An 18757-nucleotide genomic window follows, 5' to 3' on the forward strand; every position below is an offset into this window, starting at 1 on the left:
TCACCATTCAGCAATAAGACAAATACAACTGGGTCTCATGCATTTAAAAAGTACTGGGGAATTGTCTAGTTAATTCACTGCTGTGAATTTTTTTTTTCCTAAAACGAGTAATCACTACCTGTTTGTGCCCTGCTTTGTTCCGAAAAGAATGTAAGATAGCTATAATCATTATCTAATTGATTTATCTCGCTCCCACACACCCCTCCTCTTCTTCATAAGCTAATATCTTCATGCTGATTGTGTTTTAAGTGAGGAGCAACCATACATTCATATGTATCAAGATAATATTAGTGTTCCAAAGAGGGATGAAGCTTGATCCATTCATTCAACAAACACTGAGTTTCTGCCAGCGAGATGGCCACAGTTCCCAGTTCACCACGTTTACAATCTAATGGAGGACAGAAGCAAATAACCAGACAATTAGAACAGAGTGAGCGAAAGGCATGACAGAGAAACAGAGAATGCTTCTGGAACATGCAGTAGAGGTATCTGCACCAGACTTGGGAGATTGGAGAAGCTTCCCCTAAGTGAAGTTAGCTGAAAACTTGAGGAACTGTAGGCTATTTGAAGATAATATGATGGCAACACCACCAAAACACCAGATAGAGTCAATCCAAATAGCGTATCCAAGCGAGAGTCAACTTGTCGATCCAGATGTGACAAGTGGTCATCTTGCCGCTGCACCCATACGGCTCACAGACCAGCCACAATTCATCCCAAACAGTAGGTCCTATAACAGAATCCCAGGTCCCTTTGTTTATAAATATATTCTGCTTTCTCCTGTCCTCGTTCACTATCTTTAGCAGCTTCCCAACTATCAAGCATTTCAACTCAACTCAATAAGGGCCCATGTGGGACACAGGGTGATAGATACAGGACATAGGGGAAGGAGGAAATGGGGCCTCTCTTCAAGGACCACATAACCACAGAAGCATAAAACTGAGAAAAGCCACATGACCACCCACTGACCATACCATTATCCACAAACCTGCCGAGGTGACCTAGCACTACCAATCCTGCTTGCGAAACAAATATCCCCACTTTGGACTTATCTTAGGTTTGACACATTTTTCGGTACCCTGCCTCTATTATATTCTAAAGACAGCAGACAAGGCTCCAGACACCAAAGCCCCTTTCCTAAGAGTTGGATCCTCATCCTCTGTCCATTTGAATGTTCTCCCTAAAATGATACATTTCCTACTTCTGGAGAATGCTGATGTTTTCTTATATCATTTCTACATATCGCTGTCAATATAAAACCACAACACTGAGACCAAAGAAAAATAACAAGTTTTGACTATTTGCTCTTCCAAAAGTCACTGGACATTCTACCAGCTAATTGAATGGTTGGATGGAATTGCTTTTACTATCCCTTCCAATCCTGAGATTTTATGATCCCATGACTCAACTGGAGCCATTTCTCCTTGAGGGCTATAGCTAGGAAAAACTATCCCAGTCTAAGAAGTTATTGTAAAGGGAAAATTGGGTATTTCAATAATATTTGGCTTTTCAAAGTTTACTGTCAACAGGCAAGGCAAGGCTGCATGGATAAGTAAACCCGGTCTGCGCCAACTGAGTTGTGTATTTTACAACTAAAGGCAGAGGGTTTTACTTCAAAAGATCAATGAAATACAAAATTTAACAAACAAACGAAAAGAATGTTCTAAATGTTTTGATTGTATGATACTTCCCATCTAAGGATGTGTAATTACTTTTGCTATCCTTTCTAAACTGAATCTTAATTATGTTTTGAGATCTGAGTAGTTGAAGATATAAAACTTGTGCTCAGTCTTTTAGGCATTTTGAGTAAGCCTTATAGACACGACACAAGAGATACACCCACCTTCATGTGCTATATAACCTCATATATCTCTTTGGTGCACCATACTTTATATGTCCAAAATGGAGTGTTTATCACTAAGACACATATCTTCACAACAAATGTCTCAATTTATGGTTAAAATTATCATTCGGAACGTAAAGAAGAGAAAGCCCCATTACTCAAGTCCTGCACCAGGTATAGATAGCGTCTAGACAAGATGTATGCCATAAGCACTCTTGGTCTTCTGAGCCAGTGTTCTCTTCCAGTCTCATGGAAACAGCCAGAAGGTTCCAGGCAGTTCCTGACAGCAAAGAACTAACAACTGGGTTTGAATCCCACCTCTACCACTTCCTAGCTGTGTGACCCTGACAAGCAATTTAACCACTCTAGATATTAGTTTCTTTATGCGTGGGGTGGGGAGTAGATAAGACTATTGACAGTAATACCCTCACCTCACCTCAATCTCTAGTTCACTCTAAAACCGGTTGCTTTGGAGAACTCTGAAAGGGCTACTGGAATGTAGGAAAACAAATATGGAGAAGCCACTCAGTCCTAAAAAGAAGGGTTTTTGTAATTACTATGGCTCAATTGGTTGAGTCGAATTTAATTAAGTCTGGAATTTCCAAGGACAAAAACAGACCTTCCCAACAGGACACCTAAGACAAGAAAACAAGTGGGACCAGAGTTGGAAGGTTCCTAAGAACACGCTCTTGAGGGCTAGGGGTGGTAACCGCAAAGAACACTTTGTTGCAGTGAAGGGGAAGGGACAGATTCTTCCATCAACTAGAAGAAAGCTTTTCACATTGTCCTCCCTCCCCAAATCTCGGCTCTACTGCTAAATCCAGGGTGAACCAACTCTTAACTCTGTATAAATCTGAGAACACTGAGGAGGAGGAGAGAAGAGAAGCAGAGTCCAGCAACCAGAACAGTCAGTGAGAATCAGGAAATAACTGTGAACATCTCAGCGAACCACATTTTATGTGTCTTGGGGGCCTACAGAGTTAACCCCTCCATTTCTCCATGACTTACTCATTCACTGCTGCTGTGTTTGGCTGAAAACTAAAACCGTCACCCAAGCAACATCAGGCTCATTAGAGAGGAACAACCCAGCATCAGGCGATGTAATAACCCTTTCCAAGGCAGCTGGTTTAGAACTTGTGAATCATTGTGAAATATCAAGACAGGCCAAACCACATCAATACCACATTTAAATAAGATGAATATACACAACCACCAAAAACAAAGGGATGACCTGTCAGAACTCTAGTTCGCCTTCCTTCCCTATCAGGTCTGCTGGGGATGCACCCAATTCAGTCGAAAATCATGCTCTGGGTCAGGTGCCTGCTCCATAAGTGAATTCTTCACTTTATGGCTTTCAAAACAAGGATTCATACTTTGCCGGGCCACACCCACAGATGTCACTAATAGCTGACTGCCCTAATGGCTGGTACCTTGACCCAAAGTACAGAGCAGGAGAGGCCTGAGTTGAGGCAGCTGGGGAAGCGCAAAAGCTTCGAAGGCCTGTGTCAGCAGCCCGGACCCACAGCTGAGGAAATCACTGCTGCGGGCCATCCTTCCCGAAACTCAGGGACTTACAAGTCACCTGTTGCCTCATCTCAATGTAAGGGCCTTGGCTTCCTGCCTCCTTCACACCGTACCTTTGAATGTGGTTCAAACACTGAGTTCTGTGAGACGCAAGGCCAGTAAAGATTGGATGCAAGTGCGTAATCTTCATTGCTCTCAAATCCATCCCCGGAGAAGACTGAGTGCAGCTAGAACGAGGCCAGGTGCAATCCCATTCCATCCCCTCTATTCAGCCAACCAAGATTTTCTCTCTCAAGGCTTTCTGTGTCACCTCTCACTGCTCTAAGGACAACTTCTGTCTCCAGAGCGAGAATTCCTTTGTTTCTCCACATGTTGGTATCTGCCCGAGTAGTGATCCTGTCACTAAGCTTTCCAGGTCTCCCTGGGATGTGTGGAAGGAGCCATTAGGTGATAACAGATGACTCTCAGGATCCCAACCAAGAGTTCAGAACCTTGGTGGAAAAAGTCTTGTTTATGGAAGCAGTGTTCCTCCAAAGACCCAGCACTCTGTACCCGCTACACATGAAGTCACTCATGGGCACCACAGACGCATTTGCCTCCTCACGGGCTGCAGAGAGGAGGTAACGATGGGAAATCTACCCCCCTCTCCTCCCCCCCCCAAGAGGAAGACAGGCAGATTCAGAAGGGCCCATCCCCTGAGCATTCTGGGTACCTGGTGAAGATACAGGAGGAGAGGAGCTGTCAGCAACAGTAGGGCAAGGCCAGGGAGAGAAAGGCCCATCTGGGCCAAACTGCTTATGGCTCTTGTCTCACAGAGAGCTGCTTTCTGGTCCTGTTACGGCGTGTCACTTTCTGCCACTCCACCCCCACCCTGTTTGCCAAAGACCTCAAGACATTTCTAAGAGGTTCTGAATTATTGACAAACCCAGGGAAGATGCTTTGGAAAACATTAAGTACAAAAACAGACCTGTACGGCTAGTGCAAATACTCGGTCATTGGCAGTCTCCTTTTTAAGACTAAAAGAGAAGAAGAAGGGGGGGGGGGGAGCCTGCCTCTGCTAAATAATGATGATATTCACAGAACAACAGACACTGCAACTCCAAAGTTCACAGTCTCTCCAGCTTTACTCACCCCTAGCCATCTTGCTCCTTTATTGGCAGCCTGTTGAATCTGGACTCTTTTGAGGGTGACATGGTAAACAGCTCCTTCCTCTACCTCTTCACCCCAGTCCTGAATCGAGCTCTGCCAGGGGGTGGGATAAAGAGAAAGAAAAAGAGTATTTTTTTTTTCCTCTCATCTAACCACAATCTATCCCAGCTGCTTTACTGCTTACAGCAGCACTCAAGGCACAAGATGGACTGTTCAAAATAAATATTACAATCAGGGCAGTACAAGACACATTGCGATAGAGGGAATGCTGAAATTTTCTTGGCTTCCAGCCTTTCCCTGTGGTATCAGGATCCCCGGACTTTTCCATGTAGTTCTTTTTCCTAGACTCACATATCTTAGGGTTTTGTTTAAAGTCTCTCCCTCCCTCCCCCCCCCCCGCCCCCACAGCCCTTCCTTAAGACACTGTGATTTAGTGCGGATTAATTCCCACCCCCCACCCCCAGGTGAAAGGAATAAAAATAATTCGTTGGCAGAAAAAAAAAAAAAGTTGGTACTACGATTACAAGCGGGCTCAGTTAACTTGAGCATGCGGGGTTTAAACTCCGGCGCAAACAAGTGTTTAAAGTGCCAAGAGTCCTCACTCCTTCGGAAGTGGGAGGCTTCCCGAGTCTTTTTTCTCCTCCTTCTGAGTCGGGACCCAAGGAGTGAGCGGGGTCGGGCTGGGGGGGGGGGGGGGCGAGGGGAGCGGAAAGTTTATTTCCATAAAATAAGCTGGCAAGTGCAAATCAAAAAAAGAAGAAAAAGAAAAGAAAAGGAAAGGAAAGGAAAAAGGAAAGGAAAAAGGAAAGAGGAAAGGAAAGGAAAGGAAAGGAAAGGAAAGGAAAGGAAAGGAAAGGAAAGGAAAGGAAAGGAAAGAAGGAAAGGAAAGGAAAGGAAAAGGCAACACAGCATCATGCAGCTTTCAGCAAAACGCGCGCGGCGGCCCCCCGGCCCCCAGGTCCCGGCCAAGGCGGCCGCCGCCGCAGGGGCGCTCCCGGGCTCCCCGCGACCAGCGCTTCCCCGTCCTTAGAAGTTTTCCCTTCCCGACACACGTCTGCCCGCACGCACGAGAGGCGGGTGCCCAGAGGGTGGGAGCCGCGGGGCGGGCGAGGGCGCGGCGGGCGCAGCCAGAGGAGCCCCGGCTCCCGGGGGCGGGGGGGCGGGGGGGGGGTCCGGGGTCCCAAACGCGCGCAGAGAAAGCGGGAGAGATTCCCGACCGGGGAAGCCTCGGGAGAGGGCAGGGCTCGCGTTACCATTTTAGCTTGCCAAAGCAATTTCATTCTCAGTTTTGTCTTCGGTCCGCGGCCGCGGCATGGTGCGCCCGGCTCCGGGGGCCCCCGCAGCGTCGGCCCGCGGCGCCCCCGCCCGCCCCGCGCCCCGCGCCCCGAGCGCGCACAGCCCCGCGCCCCGCGCCCCGCGCCCCGCGCCCCGAGCGAGCGCTGCCCCCGCCGCCGCCGCCGCCGCCGCCGCCGCCGGTGCGCGCGACTCGGGCCACAAAGGGAGCGCGGCGAGCGAGGGCGCCGCAGACTCCTCCCCGCGCGCTCCGCCGCTCCGTGATGTCAGGCTTTCCTGTTTGTGCTCCCGGCACGCTCTCCCTCTCTCCGACCCCACGCCGAAAGTTTGCGCGGGCCAGAGTTTTCTCCAGCTCCGGGGGCGAGCGGGAAACCCCCCTCGCAAGGTGCGCGGGTCCCCCGGGGGGTCACCGGGCGCGGCCTGGGGGGATCCAAGCGTGTGTGTCTCCCCCCTTGGCTGAGACTTAAAGGGGGGACGCGGCCGTGCCCAAGGGATGGGAAGACAGGGTCGGGAAAACCTGGGTGACCTGCTCAGTTTAGATTAAATCGGAGCTGCCCCCCCCCACCACCACCACCACCACCACCAAGACGGGAGCACTACTGCAGGCCAGGAAGTTTTTCATTAGGACGAAGAAAGAAATGGTCCGAGGATAGTCCAGAACCCGTGCCCGCCCGGGGGGTGTACTGGTCCTGCACCAGCAGGCTGCCAACAGGAATCGCTGCGGGCTTTTTTCTACCACCCATTAGGATAAGGCTCATCCACAGTAACTGGCCATGGTTGGGGGGGCTGGGGGGGAGGGAAGGGGACAAAGCAGGAAAGGGTTTTGCCGGGGTGGACAGCGTGGAAAGCGGGCATCGGTGGCCCTGGAGATTCTGGGAGTCTTCGTGAGGCAGCCATGGGTTGAGTTTTCCCTACTGTAGGGACCCAGCAGGATAATGACAGTAAGGAAAGAGCCCTTCACGAGGAGACTGCCGGAGGACCTGTGCCATAACAGATCTGCTACCAGGACATAAGAGTATAACATCTTTTAGATCCAGTTTCAATACCTTGACAGCAGGATACCGGATGATAATGTATTCAGGCTTTGGCACATGACGGGATTTCATACCTAGGAATTTTTTACAAAATTTTTTTTTTTTATACAAAGAACCTTAGAGTTCATGTCTGTGATACTATGCCCTCTAATTGTATTTAATCACCTTTCAATTTGTTTTTAAAGACCTCCCACTAATTGCCATGCTAAGGCATAAGGCTGGGATTTGATTCCCAATAAATATCTCATGAGCTGAAAAGCTAGAGAATCCTGTGTACTGATGTTCCCAGGAGAGCAGAAAAATGACAGTGAGGGCACAGCAAGGAGAAACAAAAAGGATTGGGACACTTGAGAACATTTTGAAATCACTCAGACAAGTTTCCCTCAGACAACCAGAACCTACCCAGCTCAGTCACTGTGGACTGAATGAATGCTCTCTTTTATAAAACCGAAGTGATTATTTCTATAATTAAAAAAAGTAAAAGCACATAGACTAGACCCTCCTGTGATCACCAGGACAGCATGTCCCCAATGTCTAGAAGATAATCATGGGGAGGCCCTACTCTGACCTCTTAAGCCATCCCCAGGTCCCCTGGAGTGCCTATCCAGTGATCTCAAAGACCACAAGATGCACCTGAGGACAGTTAAGCAACCCATAAGATTAACTTCACCGCTATACTTTAACCTGATTTGGGGCCATAAATTTTAAGATTACTGACAATTTTTCACCTCAGGGATATCACACAGTTTCTCAGCCCCACCCCTTGAAGGAAGCCTTCCCAGACAAGGCAGCTTATAACTCACAAGACCCTACACAGGTTTCCGATCTCATCATCCTCCTTTCTCCTCCACCAATTCCCTGGCTGGCCACCTGGTATATAAAGGGGGAAGATACAGACTTCAAGGCAAGTGGATCCAGCTTCAAACCCGTGCTTACTTTAAGAGTGAACTTGGGCATGGGGCGCCTGGGTGGCCCAATTGGTTGGGCATCTAACTCTTGGTTTCTGCTCTGGTGGTGGTCTCGGGATCAAGCCCCACTCTGTGCTCAGTGCAGAGTCTGCTTGGGATTCTCTCTCTCCTCTCCCTCTTTCCCTTACCCCTTGCTCTCTCTCTCTTTCAAATAAATAAATAAATCTTAAAAAAAAAAAAAAAAAAAAAGGATGCCTGGGTGGCTCAGCGGTTGAGCATCTGCCTTGGGCTCAAGGAGTGATCCCAGGAATCGAGTCCCACATCAGGCTTCCTGCATGGAGCCTCCTTCTCCCTCTGCCTATGTCTCTGCCTTTCTCTGTTGTGTATGTGTCTCTCATGAATAAATAAAAAAACAGAGTGAACTTGGGTGCCACCTCCCTGAGCCTTAGTTTCTAAGGCTTCCCATCTGTAAAATGGGACAAACATATATAGGTTTGAAAAAAAATTAAATGAAATATGTATGCAAATTATCATGGTAAGTGATCAAATAAAGTTCCATTCCCTTATTATTGCACTTCTTCCCCAACTGTATTTTCCCAGACTCACTCACTGAAAAGTTGTGTATGTATGCAATGTGAGGAAATCTGAAGTCATGCCTACTTACTAAATTACATTATAATTTCAGAGAGGTTTTCCAAGAATAACTCTTTGTATTTATACCTGATAATGTATTTGATTTTGTACAAATGCTGAGCCACCAAAAAAAAAAAAAAAAAAAGTCTGGTTATACTAGATAGTACAATCAAGTGCTGAATTTTGCAGTTTTTAAAATATTCATTTAAAAATATTTCACCTGTAGGCAGCTCAGATAGAATTACCTTATTACACATACCTGGCCAATGTGTGGGAAGGATAAACCAGTAAGCCATTTATAATTAAATTTGAATTTATTTACCAGATTAACTTGTCCATGACCTAGTATGGTCCTAAGAGGATAGGTCAAGTTTTGTTAAAAGTAGATCAGCAATATTTTGTAATTTTCAGCCTACGAATCTTTCATCTCTTTGGGTTAGTTTATTCCTAAGTTTTTACTCTTTTTGATGCTATTGTAAATAGGATTATTTTCTTAATTTCATTTTTGGACTTTCATTGTTAGTGTGCAGAAATGCAATTGATTTTTATATATTGCTTTTACTTCCTGCAACTTTAATAAATTCATTAAGTAGTTCTAACAGTTTATTTCTGGACACACAAAAAAAATGGGAAGACAACTTGTGTTCGTGGATTTGAAAGCTTAATATTATGAAAATATCCATACTACCCCCAAGCAATCTACAGATTCAAAGCAATTCCTAACAAAATTATAAGAGCATTGTTTACAGAAATAGAAAAAAAAAGCCTAAAATTCATATGGAATCACAAAGGACACTGAAGAGCCAAAGCAATCTTGAAAAGGAAGAACAATGTTGGAAGTGTCACTGAAGTGTTTCTCTGACTTCAAAACATATTACCAAACTATAGTAATCAAAACAGTGTGGAACTGGCATAATGACGGACAAATAATAAAACAATGGACCCTAATAATCCCGAAATAAACCCACACATATATAGTCAACTGATCTTTGACAAGGCTGTCAAGAATAAACAATGGGGAAAGGACTGTCTGTTCAACAAACGGTTCTGGGAAATCTGGATATCCACCAAATTTGTAGAATACCTTGGGGGAAAGCGAAAACAGATGAGCAACACTAGATCAAACTAAAAGGCTTCTACACAGCTAAGGAAACAACAGAATAAAAAGGCAACATATCAAATGGAAGAAAATATCTGCAAACAACATGTTGGATAAGGAGTTAATAACCATAATATATAAGGAACTTCTACAACTCAACAGAAAAGAAAAAACACATAAAACAAAATAAAATAACCCAATTTAAAAATGGGCACAGGGCTCGACTAAACATTTCCCCCAAAGAAGAGATATAAATGGCCAATAGGTATATGAAAGATGCTTAACATGACCAATCATCAGGGAGATGGAAATGAAAATCACAACAAGATATTACCTCCTACCTGTAAGGATGGCCATTATTCAAATAAACAAAGAAAAAAATGTTAGCTAAGATGTAAAGGAAAGGGAACCCTTGTATGCTGTTGGCAGGAATATAAATTGGTATAGCTGGTATGGAAAAGAGTTCAGAGTTTCCTTGATAAACCAAAAATAGAACTACCTCAAGATCCACCAATCCCACCTCTGGGTATTGACCCAAAACAGTTGAAATGAGGATCTCGAAGAAATATTTGCATTTCCATGTTCATTGCTGCACTATTAATAATAGCCAAGATGTGGAAACAACTGTATATCAGCAGATGAACAAATCCAGAAAATGAGATATGGACACACCTATGATGGAATATTATTCATCTTTAGGGGATCCCTGGGTGGCGCAGTGGTTTAGCGCCTGCCTTTGGCCCAGGGCGCGATCCTGGAGACCCGGGATCGAATCCCACATTGGGCTCCCGGTGCATGGAGCCTGCTTCTCCCTCTGCCTGTGTGTCTCTGCCTCTCTCTCTCTGTGACTATCATACATAAATAAATAAAAATTTTAAAAAAAGGAATATTATTCATCTTTAAACAAGTAGGGAATCCTGTCATATGCCTATGATATGGATGGACCTTGAGAGCATAATGTTAAGTGAAATAAGCCAGTCACTGAATGACAAACACAGCATGCTTTCACTAATGTGAGGTATCTAAAGTAGTCCAACTCACAGAAATAGAAAGTAGAGTGTTGGTTGTCAGGGGCTCAGGGGCAGGGCAAAATAGGGAGCTGCTGTTCAAATGTGTACAAAGTTACAGTTTTCAAAATGAAAAAGTTCAAATGTGTAAAAGTTTCAGTTATTCAAGATGAAAAGGTGCTGTACAACATTATGTTTATAGTTAACTAATATGGGCTGTACAGTTAAAAATTTGATGTGGGGAGGGATGCAAAGGTGGATCCTTAAAGTGTAGGATATTGCCAGGAATAGTTTTATGTGGCCATATTCGGTGGTCACTGATAAGTCAGAGCAGTACAAGGGTCCTAGAGTATCACAGGAAAGAGGGAAGATATATGGAAAACCCCAAACTGGAGGGAAAAACTTTTTTACTTCTAGTTTCACCAGAGCCAATAAAGAGAAGGCTGGTTAAGAGCAGACATAAGTAGCTGATTCTTGAAGAGAAGCTATCTACAAGTGGAAATACGTAGTTTATATATTCCCTTCATTCATTTATCTATTCACTGGCCTCTCTGATACCACACTTTCCTCAATCGTATTCTACTTCTCTGGCTGCAAGAAGAAGTGAAAAATACAAAAACTATGATAGGGTGTACTTACATAGGCAGCATAACATGGAGTAATACTTATGTGCCCGGGTGACTGAGGGGACATCTGGCATCTGAGAGCCAGAGTTTGAATTTCAGGTCTAAAAGCCTTCCAACCCAGGGTCTGACCCTCACTTCTCACAGCATGAGTGTCCTCATCTGTTTCCCTTCAAGCTTATCAGGAGTGTTAAATAAAGGAATATAAGTGGCCTTGAATAAAAATCTATCTCCTTCCGTCCCCACCTCCACACTCTTTCCGGCATTTTCTTTGCATGTTAGGTTGTTTCCTCGGACAACAGATTTACTGCATGACAGAAAAATAAGGACAGTGCAAGTACAATGGACATTGTGCTTGGGATAAGTGTGTACAGACTTGTCTGGATAATGGCCACATCAGCATGAGAATGCCAAGACATGGGAAGGCCTTGGTTTTGTCCTTAACCTCAATGCCAGACTGTAATGTCTTTTTTTTTTTAAGATGTTTTATTTATTTATTTATTCATGAGAGACACAGAGAGAGAGGCAGAGATATAGGCAGAAGGAGAAGCAGGCTCCCTGTGGGGAGCCCGATGTAGGAGTCGATCCCAGGACCCTGGGATCATGCCCTGAGCCGAAGGCAGAAGCTCAACCACTGAGCCACCCAGGTGCCCTCAGACTATAATGTCTTATGTCCAGTCAAAATTTTAGAGGAAAACAGTCCTAAGGGAGCAGTGAAAATAATAACAACAACAAATACATGAAAAAAAACTAAAAAGCAAGAGGCCAGGATTCTCCTTCCACACCTTAGCAGCACTGAGTGCATATTGCCTCTCCTCGCCCACAGCCCTTTCCTAAACATATGAGTTTGAAAACCTTTCCCACTTGTGAGTGAAATCAACAATAACCCTTTGCAGTATTTTATTTATAAGCTCTATTTTATTTATAAACTCTATCTTTTATCTATAAACTCTATCTTCCTCAATTTGTAGTTCCCTGAAACCCTTTGGTGAAGGATGTTAACACATAAATCTGCTAATTCTTGACTTGTTTCCTCCAACAATATCAATGTATTGTCAAACTGCAAATGATTGAATCCTTTCAGCCTCCCTATGAAATGCTTCTTCCTATTCTTCAGTCCTGCAGGCTGTGTTGTTCCTCAGTGAACTTTCCATATTCAGTCTCTGATGATCAGCTGAGCATCCCGCTATGGTTGCTCAGTTTATATATTGCTCTGCTAAGTGGGCTGCCCCCTCCACCTCCTCTTCACTTGAACTTTCAGCCTTGCTTTGCAAAGGGCTAAGAACCAGTCATGCTTGGTCATGCTTGGTCAAAAATGATTTGCTTCCATTTTCTGAGGGCCCAAAGTGCTTTTACTAATTATCATAGGCATACTATACGTTAAAAATTCTCAATGCTCAATGTTATTAGGTTCTCTTATTTAGGCAAGTGAATTAAAAGCCAATTTTAGATAAACCTGTTATAGCTAAAGAAGAAGCCTGCCACAGGGGGGTAGAAAATGTAGATAGAAGAAACATAAAAGCACTGGACAGATGGAAGGCCAAAGGCAAAAGCCTCCTCTGGGCATGATGGCAAACATTTTTCAACTAATAGTTTACCAATTGCTGGTAGTTAGTCTTAATTGATGTTGATGATGCTTGCCTGAGGAAGAAGGTGGTTATTGGAATACTATTTGTAACTTGGGCTAATGAGCATTATTACCTCATCTAATTATAGATTTCTGTAAAAGAAAAAAGGAGAGAGATTTACTCAGATGGTTGAAAACATCAAAACATACAACAGTCAGCTCTTAAGCTGACTTTCTTAACAAAGAGGAATGATGATAAAACCTTCTGCAAAGTGGAGGATTGGTGACCTGATGCCATGAAGGGCTTTGACCAAGATTCTGGGAGGAGCTACTGGGCAATTAGCCAAATCATACCTTGTTTCGGGGCTAACGGAATATCCTTTTTTTTTTTTTTTTACAATAATGGTATTGAAATGGTACTGAAAGCTCGAATGAACCAGAACTGTGAGAACATAGTGGCTAAGAGCGATGACTGTGGTTAGAAACACCGAGATGTGAGCCCTAGATCCGTCACTCCACTCTGAAGCAAGATCTCTCGCATCTCTAAACCCGTATGAAATAGGGATACAAACACCTTCCTCACTGGCCCATCCTGAGAATTAAATGAGCTAATAATACACATCAAGCCTTTAGCACAGTATCCAGCACCAAGGTAAATTCTCAGTTAATGTTGTCTGTTGTCGTTTTCTGTCAGATTGAGAATTTGTGGAATCCAAAGGAGACTGGCTATATTAAAACTCAGGCACATACATCAAGTAACTCAAGATTTTGCAGCTTGAAGCCAAAAATTCATGATGCAGTGAACCCAGAAAGAACTGTAAGCCCCACAAACTGTTCAGTCAATGAGCAACATTTACTGAGTTGCTACATAACACAGGAAGATACCATGTGTGGTATTCTTGCCCACCCCATCCCCACCTCCATACAGTGACCAGAGTGATATTTTCAAATTACTACAGCATCCCCTTATTCTTAAATCCCTCCAGTGCCTCCCCACTGCTAAGGTTAAAACCTAAATTCTTTTCCTATCTCACAGGGCCTTGCCCACTGGCCCCTGCCTGCCTCTCCAGCCTCCTTCCACTCCACTTTACATACATTCTCTGGGCTCCAGCAACCCCAGTCTTCTTCAGTGTCTTCACTCTATCTGGCCCTTGTCCACTACAGAGCCTTTACACATGTGATTCTCCTCCTTGGGACATCCCACCCTCTTCTCCTCTCCCAATTAGGTTAAATCCCCCTATTATGTGCTCTGATGGCACCGTGATCCTCTCTTTGTAACTCTACCACAGTCATAATTTTACATTTAATTGTATGATTTTTAAAAGATTTTATTTATTTGTTCATGAGAGACACAGACAGAGAGGCAGACACATAGGCAGAGGGAGAAGCAGGCTCCCTGCAGGGAGCCCAATATGAGACTCGATCCCAGGACCCTGGGATCACGACCTGAGCCAAAGGCACTCAATTGCTGAGCCACCCAGGTGTCCTTCATTGTATGATTATTTGATAAATGTCTGTTTCACCCAACTCTATGAGGGCAGAGGCAATTTAATTTTTTCCCTTTATTGTTCCCTAGCACCTCCCGCAGTGCCTAGCACATGGGAGATGCTCAATAAATAACTATGATCGATTGATAGGTACAGACACATAAATAAAGCCATGCTGTAAATTCAGTAAGTGCTTTGTAATTGTTGAGTGATATAAATAAATCTTAGATATTGTCTCTACCTTAAGGTTGTTTGTACTCTAAAAGCAAAGAAAGGACAGAAAGGGATCAAATGAAAATGACTTCATAAAAGCCACAGATCGGCAAGAACAGATTAAGACAACAGGGCCAACCAAGCAATGTGTCACTGAGAGGACATGGACAACCTCCATCAGGCGGCATACATTCTTGACTTGCAGATAATTATAGTTTTTATTGAGATTGTGTCAACCACTACCTTTGGAGAAAAAAAGAGAAACATAGACTAGGAGGAGGAAAGAAGGACTTTCAGTAGGTGAGATGGCAGGTTAAAGGGTGGTATTTGGTTGGAAGAAGAGGCTCATAGAGTCAAAGGACATGAGGTTCAGATAAAGTAGCTGGATGGCAGAGATTCTGGAATTTTTCTTAAGAGGAAACCGAAATGATAAAACAGAGGGTGAACAAGGTGATTATAATACGTGTCCATAGGTTAGTCAGAGGGGGACAGCGTGGAGATAGAGCCATTTGATAGGAGACAACACAGTCAAGTACATGCCGAACAACGCCTAGGCTGAGACAATGGTTTTGAACCAAAGGAATGAATCAGGATGACATTTTGGAAAAACAAATGTTGTGACTTAATGATAGGCAGCATGTTGCAAGTAAATGAGAGGGGAAATAAAAAAATCCACAAGATTTTAAGACCGGAACACTTGGGATTATCAAGGGGATATGGAAATAAAGAGAGAATGGAAAGGACTTTCTGCTTTTGGGGAAAAATACTATCAGTTCAATTTTGAGGAGAAAGAAAAGGATATTGAAAAGTGATAGGAAGGAAAGAAAAAGACTAGAAATGAAGAAAGTGGTTGCAAGTCACTATGTATACAGGAAGTTGTTTGAAACCATGAATTCACATTATTTCTCCTGAGTGGAAGAGAAGCAGAATCTAAACAGTCTCAAGATGCACCCACAACTGAACACCAAACAAAAATAACCAGAGAGGAGAGCAAGACGGAAAGAAGAACAAGGAGAGCTTGAGTTATGGGAACTAATGCTGAAGGGAAGTTCACTGTGATTAAAAATTCTCAAATACACTAAAGTCAGTCTTGGAATACAGTCAATGGACGTTAGAATGCTTCAAATGACAAGTTGTTTCTCTTCTGTCCTTATCACGAGATGTTGTACACATATTTTAAGAGGGTTTTCTGTTTAAAAACATATAAAATTTGTTTTTAAATTATCACTGGTTATTCTATTCTGTGACACTCTTCAATAAAATGTAACCAAAGTTAATTGAAAGTCTTAGTGTGGTCAGTTACATAACACTAGAATTGCTGAATAGCTTAAACGCAGTGTTTTCCCAGAAATATTTGTCTTTTGGATGAAACCAAGAACGGAAAGTTTCTGCCTTAAAGGAGAACTTTTGGGAAGGTGGAAAGAAAAGAAAAACATATATAACGGAAGTATCACTTTAACAATAGTTAACCAATATATTGCAAATAGGGGAGCTACTCACACAGAAACACACAAGAATACAAAGAAAAGTGAATTTTACCACTTTAGAGAGCTGATTGTGGACTGTATGTCAATTTTCTAATGTCTTTTTATAAATCAGAAAATATCTCACATATTGCCTTTGCCAGGAACAAATTTAGACACATCTTTGGTTCTTGTTATTTGCCTTTTAAACTGGCAGATTCAACTCATACTGAGCCTGTTTTGTCTAAGACATGAAGTAAGGTTTATAGAATGAAAGTGTGTTTCATCTGGGGTAGGAGATGGGGTGGAGTCATTACCTTGGTTCATTCAGGATCTTCTAAAATAGGCGAATAGCTACTGTTCTAGAAAGCTGCATAGAGTCCTCATTCCTCTCCCTTCAAAGATAACGTGTATGTGTGTGTGTGTGTGTGTGTGTGTGTGTGTTGTGGAATGAGGAGTTTGAGTTGGACATGGTGGGAGGTGGAGTATTGTGTGTGCATGTGTGCTATAGGAGGGAGAATTGATAGGTTTCCTTCACCTTGAACCTTAATCATAAAAGATAATGACTGCTCTCCAAAATAACATAAAGGCACTGTAAAGAAGTGACAGTGCAATTATAAGTTACGTGGCAATCTTATAACAAAATAAGTAATACACTTTTTCCTTATACCCAAATAGGTCATATATTTTTACATTATTCAAAGGAACTTCTCTCCTGTAACTTGCCAGGACGCCATCCTATGAAATGAACACATCCTGTTCCACAGGAAACCACACCACCTTTGGTTAAAGGCTGGATGACCTTAGCATGAGACCAGCCGCCATTCTTGGCATACGTGCCCAACTTGGGCTAGGTTTTTGGTCTTCCCCACCTAAAAAGGCTTGCAGGGAAAGTAGGGATTGGGCAAGCAGTGGGAAATTCCTCGATTTGATTAGTTCCATAAATCTATACCAGACTCAAGCTCCCCTAAGAGGGTGCAGAAGGCACTAGAATCAGTTCCAGGTACTGAAAACAGATTAAATTCACTGTAGGTGTAGAATCCAAGGATTCCAGGACAAAAGTGGACCTCCCAGGATCTTGTCATGACAGTGAACCATGTGGATAAGGGCATCATCCTAAATGGTGGAGCAGCAAGACAGAAAAAGCCTGGCTCTATTATCTCATAGAACAAAGTTGTCACACCAGTCCTAGACTGTCTATCTCTGGACTGTTTTGCAAGAGAGAAATAGAACTCCTTCTTGTTTAAAGTGTTATAAATTTGGCTTTCCGTTACTAGCAGCCAAACCCATATTCCAATTAATATACCTATTAAATAGAACAGAAATCAGTAGAGGTAAGAGAGTCACTTAACTAGAGGCAAGAGCAAAATATTCTAAATATTCTAATATTTACTCTGACATACTCTGATTCTAAAATTGTTCTGGGCTCTAAAAGGGACTCCTTTACCCATTTAGTAACTCACTCATGCAACAAATATTTACAAAGCACCTACTATATATCAGCCACTGTGCTAAGCAGGCATTGCAGAAATAATTTTCAACAAGACAGTTGCAGTACCTGCCTCGTGGTGCTAATGGACTGAAGGGACAAATGGACAAAGCATGTGTATCACAGTATGATAAGTGTGCCAACAGAAAGATTGTTATTGGGATGTATAGGCTGTGCCTATAAGATTGAGGGAATTATTCCCAGAAAAAAAATGGTCTCTAAGGTAAGATGTGAAAGCCAAGATGGAATTAGCAGTAGTAGTGGAAAGAGTGGGGGGAGAGCTATCTAGGCAGAGGGAACAGCATAAGGGAAGGCCCCGACTTAGAGGAATCACAGATCAAAGAGAATCCTAGGCATGACCACTAGTTCATAAAACATGCCAAATAGGCTATTTATTTTTCCTTAAAAAGAAAAAAAAAAGAAATAGTACTGTATTCGCTTTGTGGGCACCAATTCATTGTAATAGTATAATGTATACTATTATGCTGGATGTATGTCCCTTGGAAACACAGGGCATGCTTTTGTTTTATTTTATGTAATCCCATAATCCCTTGAATAATCCTCTGTGAAGGGTCAGGTAAATAAATAACTATTTTTAATGACTTTAACAGAGTGTAAACTATGTGTAAAGCACTGAATTCTACATCCTGGCCCTGGATCTCAAGTAAGGGAGGCAAACAAACAAAGCAAGCCAGTAAGACCGCAGGATGTGATTCTGGACCTCTATGGAACCATCCAGACTAAACTCCAAGTCAGAATGCTAGTGTTGCAGGTTGTCCCATTAGAACAGCCATCCCGGCACACCCCAGGTGAGACTCTGACACAGGTCTGGGAGCAAGAATACAGGCTGGACGGAAGGGCCTCTTTCAAGCCCCACCTTGGAAATACTCGGCGTTAGTGCTATACCCGATCAGGGAAAGGGAGAAAAGATCAGCCAGGGGGCCCTCTTTTGAGAGGGGGGAAAGGCAACGTTAGATACTAAAGACTTTAACCTCTTGAAGACTTGAAAGTATGAATAGAATTTCCAGGTGGTGGGGAAGGGGTTTAGGGAAGCAGGGCAGATGGGAAGAAGAGAGCAATCCAAGCAGAATCCGAGTGAGCCCTAGCGTAGAGGTCAAATGTGGAGTCATCATAGCCCGGGCAGAGAGAAGGAGGCCGCCCAGCCCAGCCACGCTGCCTGGGCACATGTGCCCACTGCACCTCCTGCTCACTCTCTCCCCAGAGCATTCCTTGAGTCACACTGACCGAAATGGGTCACTTCACCTAGATTATCCAAGTTCCTCTGTTATAGGGTGAATTATTTGAGGTTCATATGGCTGGGGGTAGATCAAGAGTATGGGGATCCCTGGGTGGCGCAGAGGTTTAGCGCCTGCCTTTGGCCCGGGGTGCGATTCTGGAGACCCAGGATCGAATCCCACATCAGGT

At 43.6% G+C, this 18757-nt stretch overlaps 1 protein-coding gene across 3 annotated transcripts in view; it reads right to left on the reverse strand.

The window, feature by feature from the left end:
* Positions 1–18757, reverse strand: part of RGL1 (ral guanine nucleotide dissociation stimulator like 1) — a 256134-nt gene that overhangs the window by 119326 nt on the left and 118051 nt on the right. Inside the window, exons 1-2 of one of the 3 annotated variants that reach the window (XM_055319219.1) lie at positions 5770–5872; positions 4499–4609 (exon numbers count right to left, since the gene is read on the reverse strand). The exons of 1 other annotated variant lie outside the window; for it this stretch is intronic. In XM_055319219.1, coding sequence (XP_055175194.1) covers positions 4499–4609; positions 5770–5796 — 138 coding nt within the window. In that variant the 5' untranslated portion in view covers positions 5797–5872. Of the gene's footprint in view, positions 1–4498; positions 4610–5769; positions 5873–18757 lie in introns of those variants that run through there. One more of the 3 variants, XM_055319218.1, reaches the window with a different exon arrangement.

This window comes from Nyctereutes procyonoides, unplaced genomic scaffold, assembly GCF_905146905.1.
Source record: "Nyctereutes procyonoides isolate TBG_1078 unplaced genomic scaffold, NYPRO_anot_genome, whole genome shotgun sequence".
Taxonomy (NCBI): Eukaryota; Metazoa; Chordata; class Mammalia; order Carnivora; family Canidae; genus Nyctereutes; species Nyctereutes procyonoides.